General features: G+C 43.6%; 1 protein-coding gene across 1 annotated transcript in view; it reads right to left on the reverse strand.

Moving 5' to 3' along the window:
- Nucleotides 1-9,091: 9,091 nt before the first annotated feature.
- Nucleotides 9,092-20,806, reverse strand: part of CSNK2A2 (casein kinase 2 alpha 2) — a 39,124-nt gene continuing 27,409 nt past the window's right edge. The window contains exons 6-12 of the mRNA XM_032613339.1: nucleotides 20,516-20,599; nucleotides 19,594-19,704; nucleotides 18,661-18,762; nucleotides 17,689-17,789; nucleotides 16,714-16,862; nucleotides 15,197-15,290; nucleotides 9,092-9,537 (exon numbers count right to left, since the gene is read on the reverse strand). Of these exons, the coding sequence (XP_032469230.1) occupies nucleotides 15,214-15,290; nucleotides 16,714-16,862; nucleotides 17,689-17,789; nucleotides 18,661-18,762; nucleotides 19,594-19,704; nucleotides 20,516-20,599 (624 nt within the window). The 3' untranslated portion in view covers nucleotides 9,092-9,537; nucleotides 15,197-15,213. The remainder of the gene's footprint in view (nucleotides 9,538-15,196; nucleotides 15,291-16,713; nucleotides 16,863-17,688; nucleotides 17,790-18,660; nucleotides 18,763-19,593; nucleotides 19,705-20,515; nucleotides 20,600-20,806) is intronic.

Here is a 20,806-nt window from a genome sequence, read left to right on the forward strand (position 1 = left end):
TGGTCCTGTGAGCCATGGACGCCGAGCCTGCGCGTCCGGAGCCTGTGCTCCGCAACGGGAGAGGCCACAACAGTGAGAGGCCAGCGTACTGCAAAAAAAAAAAAAGTTGAGTTGGATCAACAGCTGGTTTTTTTAAAAAATCAATTAATTCTTAGAATTTTTAAATAAATTTATTTTTATCTTTGGCTGAGTTGGGTCTTCATTGCTTCTCACGGGCTTTCTCTAGTTGCGGCAAGCAGGGGCTAATCTTCTTCGTCCCGGTGTACGGACTTCTGCTTGTGGTGGCTTCTCCTGTTGTGGAGCACAGGCTGTAGGCGCACAGGCTCACTAGCTGTGGCACATGGGCTCAGTAGTGGTGGCTCATAGGCTCTAGAGCGCAGGCCCAGTAGTTGTGGCACACAGTCTTAGTTGCTCCGTGGCAATGTGGGATCTTCCCAGACCAGGGCTCGAACCCATGTCTCCTGCGTTGGCAGGCAGATTCTTAACCACTGCGCCACCAGGGAAGCCCTAGAACATTTTTTAAAAGACATAAAATAAGCTATGGTATTTCAAGTGTGGAAGAAATCCCAAATGTTGGAAACCAGTCACTCACTGAGCACTTACCTGGATATTACTCTGTGTTCAGGCCTGTGTTGGGTATTGTGGCTGACAGAAAAGGAGTTTGCAGCTAACTTCACTGTAACAACTAATGTCATCATTGTAATAACTAATAATTCCTAACATCAATTGAGCATTTATTTTGTGTCAGGCATATAATAGAGTGCCTTAGCCTTTATTAAATCATTTAATCCTCATGGCAATGCCGTGAACAGGCCAACCAGAATTTCCAGACAGAAGGAAAAATATGGATCTTATTACAGCAGAAAGTCAAAAATGTTTATACAAAGCTGTTATTTTTGGATGACTTCTGAGGACTCTGTATAATTCAGGTCAGTGAACAATTTATCCCTTAAGGTTATTAAATTTTTCAAAATATCCTAGGGGGAAACACAATTGCTGTACATTAGATTTTCATGTGCACCTGAGTCTATTGCAGGATTTTTAAATTCTGCTCTCTTGAACGCAGACAACACCAAATGCTGGTTAGAATGTGGAACAACAGGAACAGGAATTCATTGCTGATGGGAATGCAAATTGTACAGTCACTTTGGAAGACAGCTTGGAGATTTATTACAAAACTAAATATACTCTTGTAGGATTCAGCAACGCCACTCCTTGGTATTTACCCAAAAGAGTTGAAAACTTAGTCCATACCAACACCAGTACACGGATGTTTATAGCGGATTTAGTCAAAGTTGCCAAAACTTGTAAGTGACCAAGACATCCTTCAGTAGGTGAACAGCTAAATAAACTGGTACACCCAGACAGTGGAATATTATTCAGCACTAAAAAAGAAAATGAGCTATCGAGCCATGAAAAGACATGGAGGAAACTTAAATGCATGTTACTAAGTGAGAGAAGCCAATACAAAAAGGCTACATACTCTATGATTTCTACTATATGACATTCTAGAAAAGGCATGGAGTCAATAAAAAGATCAGTGCTTTCCAGGGGTAGGGGGGTGGGAAACGATGAATAGAGCACAGAGGATTTTTAGGGCAGTGAAAACATTCTGTATGATACCATAATGATGGATACATGTCACTATACATTTGTCCAAATCCATGGAATGTAAAACACAAAGAGTGAACTCTAATATAAACTATGGACTTTGGGTGATTATTATGTGTCAGTGTAGGCTCATTAATTGTAACAAATGTACCACTCTAGTGGGGGATGTTGATAATGGGGGCCATGCATGTGTGGGGGCAGGAAATATATAGAAAATGTGTACCTTCCCCTCAATTTTACTGTGAACCTAAAACTGCTCCAAAAATAAGGTCTTAATTTAAAAACAACAACCTTAGAAATATCTTCAAGACCTTGAGGTAGACACAGATTTCTTAAATAGGACACAAAATGTACTAACATAAAAGAAAATATTGATAAATTGAATGTCATTAAAATTTTAAAAGTCTGTTAATTAAAAGACAAGATTGGGCTTCCCTGGTGGCGCAGTGGTTGAGAGTCTGCCTGCCAATGCAGGGGACACGGGTTCAAGCCCTGGTCTGGGAAGATCCCACGTGCCACGGAGCAGCTGGGCCCGTGAGCTACAAATACTGAGCTCTGCGCGTCTGGAGCCTGTGCTCCGCAGCAAGAGAGGCCGCGACAGTGAGAGGCCCGCACACCGCGATGAAGAGTGGCCTCCGCTTGCCACAACTAGAGAAAGCCCTCGCACAGAAACGAAGACCCAACACAGCCAAAAATAAATAAATGAATAAATAAATTTATAAAAAAAAAAAAAAAAAAAGACAAGATTAAGAAAGTGAAAAGGCATACCACAATCTGGGAGGATGTATGTGCAATACATACACCAGACAAAAAAAAATCTTTTATCCAGAATATATAAAGAACTCCCACAAATTAATAAGAAAAAGACAGAAAACCCAATTTTGAAAAACAAAAGAAAATATTCAAATGACCAATAAGCATATGGAAAGATGCTCACCATATCTTGTCATCAGGAAAATGCAAATTTAAATCATGAGACACTGCTGTAGATCAACCAGAATGGCTAAAATTAAAAGGACTGGGCTTCCCTGGTGGCGCAGTGGTTGAGAGTCCACCTGCCGATGCAGGGGACGCGGGTTCGTGCCCCGGTCCGTGGAGGATCCCACATACCGCGGAGCGGCTGGGCCTGTGAGCCATGGCCGCTGAGCCTGCGCGTCTGGAGCCTGTGCTCCGCAACAGGAGAGGCCACAGCAGTGAGAGGCCCGCGTACCGAAATAAACAAAAAAAAAAAAAAAAAAAAAAAAAAAAAAAAAGGACTGACAATACCCGCTGATAGGGAGGATGTGGAGCAACTGGAACATTCATACCTTTTTTAAAAAAAAATTTAATTAATTAATTAATTTATTTCTGGCTGTGTTGGGTCTTTGTTGCTGCACATGGGTTTCCTCTGGTTGCTGCAAGCAGGGGTTACTCTTCGTTGCAGTGCCCGGGCTTCTCATTGCAGTGGCTTCTCTTGTTGTGGAGCAGGGGCTCTAGGTACACGGACTTCAATTGTTGCGGCATGAAGTCTCAGTAGTTGTGGTGTGTAGGCTCAGTAGTTGTGGTGCACGGGCTTAGTCGCTCCGTGGCATGTGGTATCTTCCCGGACCAGGGATCGAACCCGTGTCCCCTGCATTGGCAGGCGGATCCTCAACCACTGCACCACCAGAGAAGCCAACATTCATACCTTCTTTTTTTTTTTTTTTAATTTTATTTATTTTTTTAATTTATTTTTGACTGTGTTGGGTCTTCGTTTCTGTGTGAGGGCTTTCTCTAGTTGCGGCAAGTGGGGGCCACTCCTCATCGCGGTGCGTGGGCCTCTCACTATCGCGGCCTCTCTTTTTGCGGAGCACAGGCTCCAGACACGCAGGCTCAGTAATTGTGGCTCATGGGGCCAGCTGCTCCGCGGTATGTGGGATCTTCCCAGACCAGGGCTCGAACCCATGTCCCCTGCATTGGCAGGCAGATTCTCAACCACTGCGCCACCAGGGAAGCCCCCATACCTTCTTGATGGAAGTATAAACTGGTTCAGCCACTTTGGAAAACTATTTGATAATGTCTACTGAATCTAGACATATATATACTCTGTGACTGAGAAATTCTAATGCTGGGTACCAAACAGAAATGCTTGCTTATGTCCATAAAAGACATGTACAAAAATGTTCTTAGCAATGTCATTTATAATTGCCCTAAACTAGAAACAACTCAATCATCAACAGTAGATGGGGCTTTCCGGGTGGTGCAGCGGTTAAGAATCCACCTGCCAATGCAGGGGACACGGGTTTGACCCCTGGTCTGGGAAGATCCCACATGCTGCAGAGCAACTAAGCCCGTGCGCCACAACTACTGAGCCTGCGCTCTACAGCCCGCGAGCCACAACTACTGAAGCCTGCGCACTCTAGGGCCCGCGTGCTGCAACTACTGAGCCTGCGTGCTGCAACTACAGAAGCCTGAGCGCCTAGAGCCCATGCTCCGCAACAAGAGAAGCCACCACACCACAACGAAGAATAGCCCCTGCGTGACACAACTAGAGAAAGCCCGCGCGCAAAGACTCAACGCAGCCAAAAAAAAAAAAAAGAAGGGGTTTAGTTTGTTAACCTGCAGTTTGGGTAGAACCATCGCAGAAGCAGCAAGCAATTCTGTGCCTGGCCCAGAATCTCTGACCATGAACGAATCACAGTCCTGAGTTTAGATAGAATATCTCACCTTGGTGGGATAAGTGTCAGAATACACACAGAGACTATGGGAAGTGAATCAAATTAATAATATCAGTAATCCATGTCAAACACAGGAATAAGTTTGATTATTGTGATATTTTGTTATTTAAGATATTTGAAATAGTTAACTCATTTAGAGGATTAGAGGATATGGTACTTTGAATTTAATTTGAAATGCTTAAAGGAATTTGAAATTAGGTCTGCAATTTTAGTTTTAAAATGCTAAGAAAATCTAACTAAGTTTGTAAACAACGTTTGATTGATTAAATCTATGAGTTTAGACTTCGAATGTTAGTATTTGAATGCTTAGGAAGATTTCAGCAGATTTTAGGCCTTTCACATTAGCTATTGGAAGTGTTTGTGCAAATCAGACCGATTAAATACGTGGTTTACTTTGAAATTGTCTAAGGAAACTAGATTAAGTATGTGAGCAGTGTTTATGGTTTAACCCATTAAGTTTTGAATTAATTGAGCATCGAAGATTAACCAAAATAAATGTTCAAATTTACATACAAAACCAACCCGTTTGTAGTTATAACAAGATTTGTAGCCACAAGACAAAATAGATTTTTAAACATACAGCTTTTTCCTTTTTTTTATATAAATAAATTTATTTATTTATTCATTTATGGCTGCTTTGGGTCTTCGTTGCTGCGTGCAGGCTTTCTCTAGTTGCAGTGAACGGGGGCTACTCTTTGTTGCGGTGCATGGGTTTCTCAATGCGGTGGCTTCTCGTTGCAGAGCACGGGCTCTAGGCACACGGGCCAAGTAGTTGTGGCTCAAGGGCTTAGTTGCTCCACGGCATGTGGGATCTTCCTGGACCAGTGCTCGAAGCCGCGTCCCCTGCATTGGCAGGCAGATTCTTAACCACTGTGCCACCAGGGAAATCCCAAAACGTACAGCTTTAATAACTAAGATATTATATAAAACACCCAGAACTCCAAGAATCCCTTTTAGAGCACAAAAGCCCTGGTTACTTGCTAAAATCCAGTGGACAGCATCTGTTTATGTCAGTCTGAGACCAGAAACTCCAAGCACCTGGCCACTAAAGGACACAAGGGCCTTGCCACACACTGTAAGGCAGAGATTGTTCTTCACCCCTCCCTGCTGATGGAAATGGGGATATATAGGAATGAGGTGAGGGGTTGTGCCTAGAGAATCACCCCTTAGCTGGGAGCAAAGATGGAAGACTGCCCAAATGACTGGGGTGCTCAGCTAGCAGATGGAGGACTGCTGAATCCCAGCTCAGTGGTTATATCCAAAGACATCGTTAAAAGAGCCAGTGGCGGGCAGATGAAGCTCCTGCTAATCTGAGAGTGAAGTTCAAAGGGGACTGTGTTGGGACCCTGATGTTATTGTTATTTTTTAAAATTTATTTTTAAACTTAAATACAGGAAAATGTACTCTTTTTGGTATAGTTTTTTTTTTTAATAAATTTATTTATTTATTATTTATTTTTGGCTGTGTTGGGTCTTCATTGATGCACTCCGGCTTTCTATAGTTGCAGCGAGTACGGGCTACTCTTTGCCGCGGTGTGAGGGCTTCTCATTGCGGTGGCTTCTCTTGTTGCAGAGCACAGGCTCTAGGCGCTTGGGCTTCAGTAGTTGTGGCACACGGGCTCAGTAGTTGTGGCACTCAGGCTCAGTAGTTGTGGCTCGCGGGCTCTAGAGTGCAGCATCAGTAGTTGTGGCGCATGGGCTTAGTTGCTCTGCAGCATGTGGGATCTTCCTAGACCAGGGCTCGAACCCGTGTTCCCTACATTGGCAGGCGGATTCTTAACCACTGCGCCACTAGGGAAGTCCCTTTGGTATAGTTTTGAGAAAGGTACCAAGTCATATAACCATTGCCACATTTAGGATACAGAACAGCTCCATCACCCCCAAATTCCCTTATGCTATCCCTTTGTAGTCAAACCCCCCACCCCCCAACCTTAACCCTTGACAACTACGGGTCTGTTCTCTATCCCCACAGCTTTGCCTTTTCCTGAATGTCATATAAATAGAATCATCCAGCCTTTTGAGACTGGCTTCTTCACTTAGCACAATGCACGTGAGATGCACGTTATTTTAAAAGTCTGTAGAATATTCTGCAAAGAGTTGCTCATCCATTCCAACACCCAGACCATTCAGGCCAGGGATATTTTAAAACATTTACCAGCCCTCTGCATGGTTACTTTTGAAGGCATCCCCATAGCATTTCAAACATTAAAAGGCAGCCATTTTTCATATTTAAGATAACTTTTTTTCCCTGTAATTTTTTTGGAATTCTCAGTTCACAGGATCGGAGAGACATTTACTTACATTTATTAAATTTTTATTTTGCAACTTTCTTATGTTAGAGCCAACACCCTTTTTTCAAGTCTCAAGTATTCTGTAGGTCCCTGGAAAGCTCATAGACCTTGGACACCATGCCCCAAGTGCCTGTCAGAGCCCCACAAGAATTCCATAGCTAAAGGCATCATGGTGCCAACCTACACCAGTGAGAGAAAGCAATGGAAGACTACTTTCTCTGAATTTCAACAATGCCCTTGCTAAAAAAAGGAAAAAAGAAAAAAAGCGTATGGCACAGTAATTCTTTTTTTGAAAAGATTTTATCTCACAAACATACAGACTGTGTAAGAATGTATGTGCAAATTTGTTCATTGCAACAATACTGGTAAGCATCTATCCATAAGGGATTGCTTCAACTGTGGTACATTACACAATGGAATGCTATACAGCCATGAAAAGTGGTGTGAGGTAGATCTATACATGATAACAGTAAAATTTTCCCAACTAAGTGAAAGCACAAGTTGCAGAAAAAGAATGTAAAATCTGACTACCTGTCAAATAAAAATCATTATAATTTTAAAATGTTAGTAAATGCATAGAAAATAATCGAAAAATACATGCCAAATTTAACTGTGGTTTCCTCCAAGGGAGGAAAGAGTTTTTGGATGTGTGGGTATGTGGTTAGGGTGAGGCTGTCATTATTTATTTTTACGTAACATTTGAATTTTTTGCCATGAACATATATATTACTTTGGTAATCAAGAAAAGTCAATAAATATTACTTTAAACAATCCCAATACAAGCAGGACTACTGAAAGATGTGAATTGATGTTCTGAATTTCCAAGCACATTGTGGATGAGCTTCAGACTGTTCTTGGTTTAGGGGGTTCCTTGTCTCCTTCTCTCAAGGCCAAAACCACCTAAGCAAAAACTCTTCCTTCACCTTCTACCTACAACTGAGCACTCTCCTACCCAACAATTATCATCCACAAAACCCAAGTTTATCTTGGTTGAGAGGTTTCTGGAAAATAAGACTTTCCCACTGGTTGAGAAGGGAAATTGGATAAAGCTAGCATTTCAGTTCTGCATGGCATCTAAAGAACTCCCAAGCCAATCGACCGTGTATGTGCTCTGAAAAGACCCTCCCTGTCGGGGAAGGCCTTCGAACGCCAGTGGGTCAACATGGTGATAACATGCTATGTAGATTAACACACACATATGAAGTACCACGTTCCTAAGAGTTTCAGGGACATGCTCATTTAAACAAGGTATTGAGATGCTGTCTCAGACACGTGGGAGACCAAAAGAAGTTTACAGAGCCTTGGGTCAAAATGGGCCTCATGAGAGAGACCGCTTGAGAATACGAGGCCGGTGATGGAGCTGGAAAGGACCAAGTCCATACGTTCGGTGTCCTGTCACCTGGTTGGGGGCCTGCGGGCCCTCACTCGCTGGTGTCTTGGGGCAGGCACAGTCTTGAGCTCCCACACCTGAGGAATGGCTTGGATACAACAGGAGCTGGTCCAAGGGACACTGACGCCACAGTGGCCCTGAGGGACCTCGCTGCTTTCCCCCTATAATTGCTTCAAAAACTGTGAGCGTCCACACCTGGGTTCCCATAGTCACCTGTTCAGGACAAGCAGCAGAGAAGACAGGAGAAGGGATGTTGGGCAGACCAGTGGCTTTTGTGGAGAACTAGCGGGTGCCCCGTCTAGCTGCCCAGGTGTCGGGTCTGCCCGCCGCTTCTGCTTTACAGGTGGTGGGAGGACGCAGGCCTCAGCCAGACACAAGGCTGGGCAGCCACCAGGTTGTTGCTTTCACCTCCCTGTGGCACAGCTGTCCTGGGAGAGGACTGAGGGCGCCAGGGAATCTCATTTGTAAAACAGGTTTCGTTTTCTCACTTAACAGACACACCGGGTGCTTCTATTCCACCTTCTTTCACCTGTGAGTGGGCTGCTTCTCCTCCCATTCACGGGAGCTTCGGGATAATCTGAACCCCAGACCCAACCCCTTCCCCTGCCTCGGGGCAGCAGACTCAACCAGCCTCCAACGTAAGATGCTTTTTCGGAAGGGGGCGTGGTGGTGTGGTGAGCAGTATTGGGAGGTGGAATGGAACACGGTGATGCGCAAAGGGAAAGCAAAGAATGGGCTAAGGCAGCTTCCTGAGTTCACTAGAGGTGACATTTACCTACCACCTAAATGTCTGGTTGACTCACCTGCTTTGGAAGGAGGGGTCCAGGGAGACGGACGCGTTCAAGGCGAGGCCGAGGCCTGGCTTTCCTGGCTCACCAAGTCTGCTGGAATCACCTGCGGTCCCCCGTTGCCAGGACTGGTTCACATACCTCTTCAACTTCTCATCTCTGTCAAGAGCGTGCTGGAAATGGCCCTCCTCACCTCTGGGACTGGCCCTCTTCCCTCTGGCTCTAGAACCTGGCTCAAATGCCCTTCTCTCTCTCTGTCCTCTGTGGCCACAGGTCTCGTTTAATGGCCCCTTCCGCACTGAAAACTCTCCATACATTTCTTTTAAAACCTTTTATTCAATAATATATACTTTTAAAATTATAATATGTAACCGCCCATCATGCCATATACGCCCCGTGCCCCCACTGGAGTCTGTGGTCAGGTAGTTAACATGGTCTGCTGGAAAAAACAGGCGGCCACGGGGACGAGCCAGGGGCGCGGGGGAGCAACAGTAACCACCATTTCGCATACCCTTCACATTTCCCATGCTTTCTGGGTCAGGAGGAAGTCAACAGGAAGCCAAAGGCGTGTGAACCTTTTACATTCAGAAGTGAGGTTTGATATACGGTGGTGGGCTGCCCTTCGGTTGGTCTAGTTCGTGCTCGCCAAACCTGCCACCGTTTTGTGTCTGCTCACGGAACGTGATCTCTCTACACACGTTAAGACGTTTGATTTGGTTCTTGCTTTCTGCTTATGGAAAAGTGGGAGGAACCGCAACAGACCTGGGGAGAGAGATGGGAGGAGGGGAAAGATGGCATTAATCATTCTGACCCGAATGAGGACAGGCCTCCACTGGCGTGTGGCTCCCTTCTCTTGGGGAGCACTGGGAGTGGTATACAAGCCTGACTTTCCCATGGCACTTCGTGGAAAACCAGGTAAGAACTGACCGGTTTCAGGTTTCAAATAGCACCCTTTTTCTTCCTCTTCTGATCACTCAGAGGCAGTCTTGGTCCCAGCCTTACTGTGACTGAGTCCCTCCCCTTTTCTCGGGTCCAGGACGCTAATCTAGAAGCACCAAAGCCTCTTGTCTATTCTGTGTAAGCCAAGCTACAGGTTCAGCAGCCCAGCTCCAGATACCCATCAGACCTGAACCAACTTACTTATGTCTTGGGACCAAGAATCAGATGACTGTATTTACAGAGTGAAAGGGCCCAGTTCACTAATAAAGAACAAAAATGGAGCTCAAATATTTTTAACTCCCCCCTGGAAGGAGCTGTCTGGCATGGCCTGAAAACCTCGTTCCTCCTTCCATGTCCAGCACAGCGGAGTGGGTTGTGAGATTCCAGCAGAACTCTAGAAGCAGCAGCTCAGAATGGTGCCACAGCAGGGTACCGAGAGAAAGGACAATGTATCTGGGAAGCTGTCACACAGAAACATTTCATGACCCAAACTTTCTTTGGGTTCGGGAAGGGTTCTACCGCTTAGTATTTGAGGAAGGCTGCATGGTACGTAAGGTTAAGAAATGACTCTTCAGCAGATGATTTTCAAGCATCCCACTCCACAGAGGGATCAGTGAGAAGCAAGCGCACTGATGAAAGACTCCACCATCTGCCAAACAATGGCGTGTGCCCACTTGTGTTGCAAGAAATGGGGCTGGGGAGAGGTTTTCATAAGTGCAGAACACGCTCCCACAAGGTAAAGTTGTGCAATGAAATGGTCAATCCCAAGCAGGATTGGCAGGTTCTGAGTGATACAATTCAGAAGCAAGTACCAAGAAACAATCCCCACACCACCCTAGTCCCACCACTTCTGCTAAAGTAGTCTTCACACCAAGGTGATTAACTGCAACCACCCACCCACACAACTCCACAGTTCAAGGTTTATTCCTCCTCTCCCCCAAGAGACAGGAAATACAAGTTTAAGGTCCTCATAGCAGTGGCTTGTCTCCCACTTGGGAAGGCTGGTGATTCTCAACATGCTGGTGATTATCAACATTTTTATTTATGAAAACAGGATTTAACATGGCATTTTTCTTTCCTCTAAAGGGCAGCAGCACAAAAATCATACATCAGTCATCCAGTGATACAAAGAGGTGGTCAATTGTGTCTGAAGTAGTCATTAGTAAAGGATCACAACCCAGGCAGTGTTGCTTTTCTGCAAACAGAAGAAAATAGTCGGCTCCATGGTTCTTGAAGACTTATCCAAGCTTTCCACTGGGTGTCAAGATTTCTGTCCCAACCTCTTAGTCACCATTTACAGCAAGAAAAGCCAGCAAGTGAAAAACTGTTAATTTATTAATTCAATGAATTTAAAAAAAAAAAAAAACAATCCCCAATACATGCAGTTCAGGATTAAGTATCACATTTGTAGCACATTGTTGATTCTCTACACAGAAGTATGCATCACCTGTATAATCCCATAACATCACTTCCCCCTGCCTCTACAATACCTGGTTGGGGTCATTTTCACTGACACATCCACATAGCTCCAAAGCATATGTTATTACTGGTTTTCTTAAGCCAGATGTTTCCTCGCCACCTCCCCTCCCCTCATCCCCACCCTGGGGTTAGTTTTAATGGCAAGATGTCACTCAGTCTTAGATTTATTAAGCTCACTGACAAACTTTGGCTTCTTGTGTGCTCATATGGACCCTGCTTTTGCTTTCGGGTTTATACCTCAATGGCCTTGACTCTGATCAGTGACTATCCACTCCTGTTAATTTGTAGGAGGGAAGATTGCTTTTTCCTGTGTGTGCTCATGCAGTAACACAGGTTCCTAAACGAATCATTAATCTGAACTGGCATTAAAGGAGACTGTCAACGGGGCTCTCTCAGATCCATTTCAATGCATATGTAAAAATTCTTCCAATTGTTTGTGTCCCAAAATAATTTTGCTTCCATCCTCATCAAAGCAGCACCTGGGAGAAGCTAAGTCATTTCCCTGAGTAGACGCAGACTGAGATCCACGGCCATGGGCTGGCTCTCTCTGGGACTCAGCATCTGCCTCAAGAGCACCACCTTGCAGTCCCACTGGAACCAATCCTGGGGGCGTTCCAGAACTCAGGGCACGTTCCAGAACTTGAACTTTGTGCTCCCTTGCTTTCTTCCCTCAAGAAGTCACGTTCCCCCACCTCAAGATCTACCTTTCAACTGTTTTTACTGATTCCCTTTCTTCTTTTAACAGCCCCCTCTCCTGTCCTCTCTCCCTGCCCCCAAGGATTATAAGCTCTTCCGTCTCCTCTAATCAATCAGTTGGAAAGCACCTTCCTTCTTTGCAAGGGAATACATATGCTTTGAGCCTCGTGAGTACCAGTGTGCTGGAGAATGCCTGTGAGGAGACCCAGCAGAGTGACTGATGTTCACGTGCCTCACAGAAGTGGCTCTGGCACTCCTCTAAGTGGTAAGATGACCCGGGAATGCTTCGTCTGCGTTATACACTCATTGGCTTCTCCCACCTGGTCACTTACCACGGGGCTAGGATAGGACAGGGGCAGGCCAGATGATAGGATTACAGGGAGAGTGAACTGCAAGCAAACCTGATGAAAATATTTGCACTTCATCAGTTCTGCTCTCGCCTTGGGATTTCTCAGCTGAAGCAAAACCTTGCAGTTATGCTCACCTGTGGCCAATAACCTCTGATACACCAATCTGTATTTGGCACGGGAACCTTCCGTTCTCACCATACTGGGTCTATGTTCTTGAACACAGGCAGTACCTGAGATGACAGTGTAACACTACCCTGTTCCCCACATTTTTTTGCTTTTCTTTAGGAAATAATAGGTCCTTATCATAGGCACTTTTAACCTGTTACAAGGTAATGAAGCAAACAAAATGTCTAATGAAAATTACTGAGATGAATTTAAGAAATAATATGCTAACCGAAAAGGATATTGGGTGGGTAAATCTACCGCAGCTTTGTCTAAATATAAGATTAGACTCACTCACACACAAGCACGCTCTCATCCCTCTTTTGGAACTCTCCAAGACTGCCTCCTAACCCAGGTAAATACTCTAAAATCTCAGGGGAGCTAGGTCCATCTGGACACAAAATGGTTTTGGAGATAGGTAAAAGAGGAAAGGTCTGGACGAGACTCAGTTCAGTTTGGGAAAGAACCACCACAGTCAGTCAGCCAGAAGTTGGGTGTCAAGAACAGACTCAGAAAGGAGCATTTTAAACTCAGTTATTCTATATGTCTAAGGCATGAAGAGAGGTAAAAAGTATAGGTGGTGGAAAAGTAAACTGTACGCATAAAATGGAAGAATTACTCCTTTGCCAAGCTGCAGTCACAGAACCCAAGGACAGGCAGGTGAGCTGTGTTTGCACCTACTACATCATGACCAGAGGAGAGACAGAAGTCAGTCACCTGACTCTTCTCCAGCTGCTTTTACTGCCTCTGGGGAGACCCAAGAGAAAGAAACGGGGTTACTACTTCACCAAGACCCTCCAGTAGGCGTCCTCTGCCTGGTCCAGACCGGCAATTTAAAAAAAAAAAAAAAAAAAAAAAGAGTGGGGGGAGGGAATGGGTGACAAAGGAGGAAATGGGTGGGGCAGGAAAGACACACAGTGGCACATCTCCCTGATAAATAATAACCAACAGTTCGGTGTTGCCTAGAAGGGCACATTAGAAGGCTTTTGATAATCCCAAACACTGAGTTTTGCTGCCTGACATATCAATATAGGTTCACTCAAGAGCTCCTGTCTTGTTTTTGATTTTCAGGTAGAACAAATGTATACATTAATATACAGAATGTGCAATGAAGGCAGGTAGCATTGGTATGAGAACCTTAACTGAATGCATTTCCTGGCTTTGGGATCTTGTTTTATTTGAAGTTCCCACTGACCAAACGACAAAAATAGAATCTACATTTAGTGATAGGACCCGCTACCAATACCAATACGATTTTATTGGGATATGGAATGTAAACAGATGTTTTCAAACACCCTAACCTTATAAAAATGTACGGCATTATTAAATAGTAATAAAGGAGTCCTGAAGTGTGACGTGGTGGTAGACACCTTGAGCTCCAGCCTAGTGTGAGAGGTCCCCACAGCTGTAGCATGGCCCTGCAGCTGGGGTCAGGGGACTGCTTGCAAACCATGTTGATGACAAGTCCCCAGTGATATCAGCTCTATTTTTTTAAATTTTCTTAAACAAAATATAGCTTCCTTTGCTAACGTGAAGGCTAGCACAATGGATCCCAAGCTTTGATACTTGCCCCAGCAGTTCCACTCCTTTCCCCAAGTCCCTTGTATGCTACTCTCTCCAGTCGCTTGGGTTATCGGTGGGTGGCCCTGCCCACACAACTCCAGTCCCTGCACGTGAGAAAGACTTCTCTCTGCCAACACATTCATGTATTACCTATCAGAGCTTAAAAACGCAGATTACCCTGATTACAGAGGGAAACTGTTTCTCATGGGGATAAAAAGGGGTAAAGCATGGGAGGGGAGTACTTGTTTTCTTCCCACCCAATCCGTCTTTCCTGAATAAATTCTAATAAGGATGCTTTTCTTTCTCCCTCCCTGACCTCCCTGAAGACTAACTTTCCAGCTTTATTTATGGTTGTGAACAAAAAGTCTTTGTTTCAGAGACGTGCGTTAAAATAGGTGCACACACAGGGATGTGCTGGGAAATGAAGTTTTCCTTAAGAGGCTGGAAAAAGAAGCTACATGAAAAAAATAGCAACAAGATTTTATGGTTAGGCAAATCAACGAAGGTTACACTGAGCTCCAAGTTATGCACTTAGCATCCAACTTTTGATGAGACAGATGGACCTGTCCATGGCATCAGAAGGTTTAAAGTGATGCCTCCTGACATCAAAGGGGACTCCTGTGAGAGTGACTGCAGTTTGCTCCCAAATGAATCACTTAGAAGAAAACTGCAGGGATGAGGTACATTTCCCAGAGAGCTCATGTCATTAAAAAAAAAAAAGTACATAAAACATGAATTTGTAAAAGAGCTTAGAAAAAAAATACTGTCACTGTTTTAGTATCTCCTTTTCGTGAATGAGGCTGGTGTGTCACTATAGACTGCTGACATTTTGCTAAAACTTGAGCCTGAATCTCACCAAAGGAAACCCAGACCACAGTGGAATAGATAGGAAGTCAGATATTCAGAGCTTGTTGACTTGAACAGGTTAATTCAACAGTGGTCTCCTGTTAAATAAAGGTAAATGTACAACAACTCCGAGTCTCTCATCTCCCATGCATTCCAAAGGGAAAGTCCCCTCAGATACCCAACTATGTGCATCGTCAGGCTGCCAAACAGCAGTTCCCTGTAGACTAGTGCTGGGGAGTTTCTTTCTTTTTGACAGACTTTTAGGTCTTTACTCTTCTTTGCGTTTAGAAGGAATGGCTAGAATTTCTTTTTATCACACTGTAGTTTTCCTTCAAGGTTTGTGTTTGGTTGGTTGGTTTTATTGGCAAGCATCAATGCCGCATTACCCGTCGCTTTCCAGTCTTCATCGGGCTGCCGTGAGACCACTGGAAAGTACAGCATTATCTGCACAAGGCTGGGACTGCTCCTTCACCACGGGGTCTGCAAGAAAACAGGAGGACAGTCAGCAGAGGCAGGGCTGGCCAGCGCCAGGGGAGAACACCATAAAAGACCCAACCTTCTTCCACAGTGACATAGACACAGGCTACCAGGAAGTCAGGGTCAGGAGGGCAACCAAAATTACAGACACTGAGAAATGATCAGGGGGAAATGCTCTCACAATCAACTTGTATACCTCTTCAGAGTACAAGTTCAACTGCTAAGACTCAGGGAAAAGAGAGGCACAGAAACACCCATTTCCCACTGTTCAAAATTTCTACTGATTTTCTTATGTGTTGTTTTTCCTTGAATACTAACATCATCTCCAACTCCCATTTCTTCAAAGTATGTGCAATAGATAGTAAACACTTCGGAGGAAAGGGTGAATAAAAAGAGCTACTAGAAGAACTATCGATTTTAAGCAACAGTGTAAAAATTTTTTTATATAAGTATAATATGTATTCAGAAAAGTAGACAGATCATGATTTGCATAATATAAACATCAGTGTTCTTAATTCAGTCAAACTCAGAGTGTAAAAATAGCTTTCTGTGACAGAAAGACAACCATTTCCACTTGTCTGAGGTCTGGAAGAATGAAGGGCAACACCTTTTAAATTTGCTGTCTACTAATGCTTATGGGTTACCAGGCTCAAGACCACAAAGCAATGTATTCTTCAGGCAAGATTTAGTTAATCTCCAGAGAGGAAAAAAAGGAGAAGGAAAGAGCATATTGGTCAAGCAAGAGATAGGCTGAAAGTTCTCATCTCACTTCAGACAGAAAATTGAGACAGATCACTTAATATCCCTCACTCTCAGTCTCCTCTGTGACTGGACTAAATGACGTCACACTGCCCTTAATGAGAGGAAAGTCTGGGACATACTTTATCAGTGGGGAGAACCATACACATGCAGACCGATAAGCAAGCGCATAAACTGAATATACACACATACTTTAAAGTGAGACCTAGGAAGTCTGTAATTCAGACAGGATTTTAGCGAGGTCCTGCCAGACCTGCTTTCCTTTCCTCAAATTCCTTGTATTTATTTACCTTATTTCCTTCTTTAAAAATATGCTATGGTCACCTTACTACTTTCAACAAATCACTTTTTTTTTGAGGGGGAAAAAAATCTTTGATTAGGTTTCCACACAAATGTATATATTTGAAAACAAAACTTTAGATACTTGTCATCTATCAACTCAGGGTCATGGGCAATGGTCATACAGATCAGACTCAAGGGAACTACAGCGAACAAGCAAACACCTTTGGGCAACTAGAAACAGATCTGCAGAGCTGTTTCAAGAGTCGAACTAATGAGGCCAAATCCCAAGCATGATTCATCCAAATACCCAGAATTCTCTTGTCTGGCCTCAAAGATAAAGAGTAGAAGAATTTTCCTTTGACAGATCAGGTCCCTGGAAACTCACAGAAGTATGGGTGCTCCATGGCCTCTTTGGCAGTCAGTCTCTGTTGATGGTCATATCGCAGAAGTTTGTCCAGAAGATCTAGGGCCTCAGGGCTGACGAGGTGTCTGTTCTCACTATGGATAAAATTCTCCCAGCGTTTCCGTGAATGTCTGAGAAGAAAAGGAAAGCACTGGTATTCTGAGATTAAATTCAACAAGAATTCTTACATATTAGGGTTAAAGCCAACAAAGTCTTAGAACACTGTGTTGATTACAAGCTCATTAAATCTCATTCTTAATGTTACCTGTCCCACCCCCCTCATAGTTATGATCACAGCATCCTCAAACAAAACAGTGCTCTGTGACTGATACATAGAATTAATTATAATGTCTGCATCTGATTTAAACTTTGTAGAACCTTTCTAGGTAGTTTTTTACGCCCCAGACTTTTAGTCAATTCTGGGTGAGGCACAGAGGTAGCTGAGTAATCTTTATTGTTCAGCAGATATATTTAAAGAGCTAGCTTCAGAAACATGGAGGTTCCATAAAATTACTGTCTGAAAATTGTCAACACAACATCTATGTTTCAACTCTATTGTACTGTATCTGAAAATATGCTTTAAAATTTGCTCCCTTACAGAAAATCCATTACACAGAACAAGAAGAAACTACAAATCTCTTATTGAAAGAAGAATCACAGCTTTCTAAGATTTTCCATTAAAATAAGCCATATGCTATTCCAGAAAGTTTTCTGTAGCATGATTTTGTCTTCCATTTTCTATTGATAAACAGGCTATCTCTTAGAGAAGTAAAATGATTAGAACACACATGTAAACAATGCCCAAATTTCTCAAGTTAAAAAATATTTATGGGAAAAAAAAGAATATTTCAATTTTGATATAATTAGGAGAAAGAGCTTTAGAAAGTGATTTCAGCTAACCTTTTCACTTCTGAATTGGGTAAATTAAGACCCTCTTTCTTTCTCTCTCTTACTTACTGTCCCAGGATATCGTTGAAGTGTGGATCTAGGTCTATGTGATACTTCTTCAGATACCCATACAGCTCATCTGTACCCAGAACCTTGGCAATGCGAACAAGCTGAAACACAAAACAAACTGACCAAATTACTGAGCACAGCCCGCGGGGATGCTGGACCAAAGAATTAGGAGACTTCCACATCACTAAATTTCCAGGGAACAGATACAGATCTGAGCCCGGGGCGGACAGGCAGCAGAGTCACAGATATGAAGTTCACATGAATGCAAATTTCCAAAATGCCTTTAAAATGATAACACAACTTATGACAATAATATTCTAGAGGCTAATGATTATGGGAACATAAAACCTAATGATTAGAATCTTTCTTTTTAAAAAAATATATTTATTTATTTATTATTTATTTTTGGCTGCGTTGGGTCTTTGTCGCTGTGCTCGGGCTTTCTCTAGTTGCGGCGAGCGGGGGCTACTCTTCATTGCAGTGCGTGAGCTTCTCATTGTGGTGGCTTCTCTTGTTGCGGAGCACGGGCTCTAGGCACGTGGGCTTCAGTAGTTGTGGCTCTCGGGCTCTAGAGCACAGGCTCAGTAGTTGTGGCGCATGGGCTTAGTTGCTCCACAGCATGTGGGATCTTCCCGGACCAGGGCTAAAACCCGTGTCCCCTGTATTGGCAGGCGAATTCTTAACCACTGCACCACCAGTGAAGTCCCTAATGACTAGAATCTTGTTTTATTAGACAAGGAGGTACCTGACTTCCTCATAGACACAATTTGGAAGTTGGGCAGAACACAGCACACTACCTGTCTCTATCTTTGGGGACCACAGACAAGATTTTGTGAAACTCTCTACCCTGAAGAAAAGCTTATATGCAGATACTGGATGATATTTAGTGGCTCAACAACAGCATCCCTATCGAGATGCTATTTTCTTGGCATCTGCCCCCAAATGGATAGGAGCCAGATGATGTTTGCTTACCTGGTCATAGTTATCCTGTCCATGAAAGAAGGGCTCCTTTCGGAAGATCATGCTCGCTAACATACAGCCCAAACTCCACATATCCAGGCTATAATCATACATCTGAGGAAATAAAGACAACCAGTCAGTCAAGGGTGTTACAAATGTCATTTTTCTGACCTGAGTTTCTAGGTTTCTAGTCTTCAGTTGACCTCTTCAGATATTTTAAAATTCAAAGCCAAAAAAAAAAAAGTAGCTGAGAAAAGTCCATAATTATCATTTTGGGGTAGAATAAAGACTGGATTTTATTTTATTTTATTTATTTATTGGCTGCATTGGGTCTTTGTTGCTGTGTGCGGACTTTCTCTAGCTGCAGCGAGTGGGGGCTACTCTTCGTTTTCATACGTGGGCCTCTCACTGTGGTGGCTTCTCTTGTTGCAGAGCATAGGCTCTAGGTGTGCGGGCTTCAGTAGTTGTGGCATGTGGGCTCAGTAGTTGTGGCTCATGAGCTCTAGAGCGCAGGCTCAGTGGTTGTGGCACACGGGCTTAGTTGCTTCGCGGCATGTGGGATCTTCGTGGACCAGGGATGGAATCCTTGTCTCCTGCATTGGCAGGTGAATTCTTAACCACTGTGCCACCAGGGAAGTCCCAAGTCTAACTTCTTGAGCCAGGTGACAGATTCCTGGGAATGGTACCCAAAAGGTGGCAAACCTTTCCCTCAAAAGTAGTGAGGTCGTGGATGGAATGTAGGCCCAGTTCTGTAGCTGTTTTTTCCTAAATTGTCTCCCCGGGAACCAAGATCATCTACAATGATCCTGGATACATACCTTTTGTATCCAAGACTGGCTTTTAGATGTATCCAAATTGACTAAATAAAAACCAGGAAAAAGAAAAAGCCAAGAAAAGCCCTAGCAAAGGTAAAAAGAACCCAGAGGTGCTTCACTAACATTTTACCTGATAGTCCACAAGGAGCTCTGGTCCCTTGAAGTACCTGGAGGCTACGCGGACATTGTACTCCTGGGCGGGATGATAAAATTCCGCCAGACCCCAGTCTATCAGTCGCAGCTATAAATACGACAGAAACAAAACATGTGAAAGGAGTGTCTCCAGATGCCTGTGTCTTACAACAAGGCCACATCTAATTAGATAACAATTATTTGGCCACATAAAAAATGTTAGCAAGTGCACTGGCTAAAAAGATACATTTTTCAGCAACTGCTAAGAGGTCATTTCTAGAGCAGAGCACTTGGAATCTTATTTGCTTTTTCTTTTTTAAAATTTAAATTATCCTGGCTTATCATTCTCTCTAGATCAATAAAGCTTAAGCTTGTCTTCTGCCTCCATACCAGCTGCATGTGTTAACATACCCCCTCATTACTGATAGCTTTCATTATAAGCTCTAGTCATTAACAGGAAAGGTTGGGGACATGTGCCCCACTCCAGGACTGAAGCATTGCTCTAGCTTTTCATTAATCTAACACTAGCTGATTCATTTACTCACCAGTCAGGGACAATCAGAACTGAGAATAGAAAATAGGAGGGACCCAAGTATACTTTTTAAGGCCAGGCAGGTTGGTCTGAGGGTCATTAAGAAAGGAAGTAAAAATCACCAGCTGTAGTTTCTGTCTTGAGGCCCTCCAGAAAATCATGACCAAAGTAAACAAGGGACTACAGTCAGGGTCAGCTGTCTACTCTTCTTGTGTACTATGCTTATGTGAAGTAGAAACCAACACTGGAGACTAGAGAAATAACAATATCACAAGTCTGCCAAAGAAAACAGCATGGGTCTTCAGAAACTACCTAGGTACTGGCCAGAGTTTTGATTGGCTCTAAGCCTTCCAATGAAAGGCTTTTCACTGCCTGGCTGTAATGGTACCTTTTTCTGTTGGTGATCTATCATGACATTGTGAGGTTTCACATCCCTGTGCATGATTCCCTTGCTGTGGCAGTAATCCAGAGCCTATTAGATAAGAAAGCACAGAGAAAAGTAAGCAAACCCTCTACCACCCCCCCAATGCAAGCATATTCTTTTTATTTTCTTTGATTCTGAAAGCTTTTATTGAGCATTGTCAAATTTGTAAGCTTCATAGGTATGGACATCATATTTATAAACGCCCTTCTGTAAGTGCTACCATAGATGTGAACTTCTTGCCTTTAATATCATCTT

The sequence above is a fragment of the Phocoena sinus genome, chromosome 19 (assembly GCF_008692025.1).
Source record: "Phocoena sinus isolate mPhoSin1 chromosome 19, mPhoSin1.pri, whole genome shotgun sequence".
NCBI lineage: Eukaryota > Metazoa > Chordata > Mammalia > Artiodactyla > Phocoenidae > Phocoena > Phocoena sinus.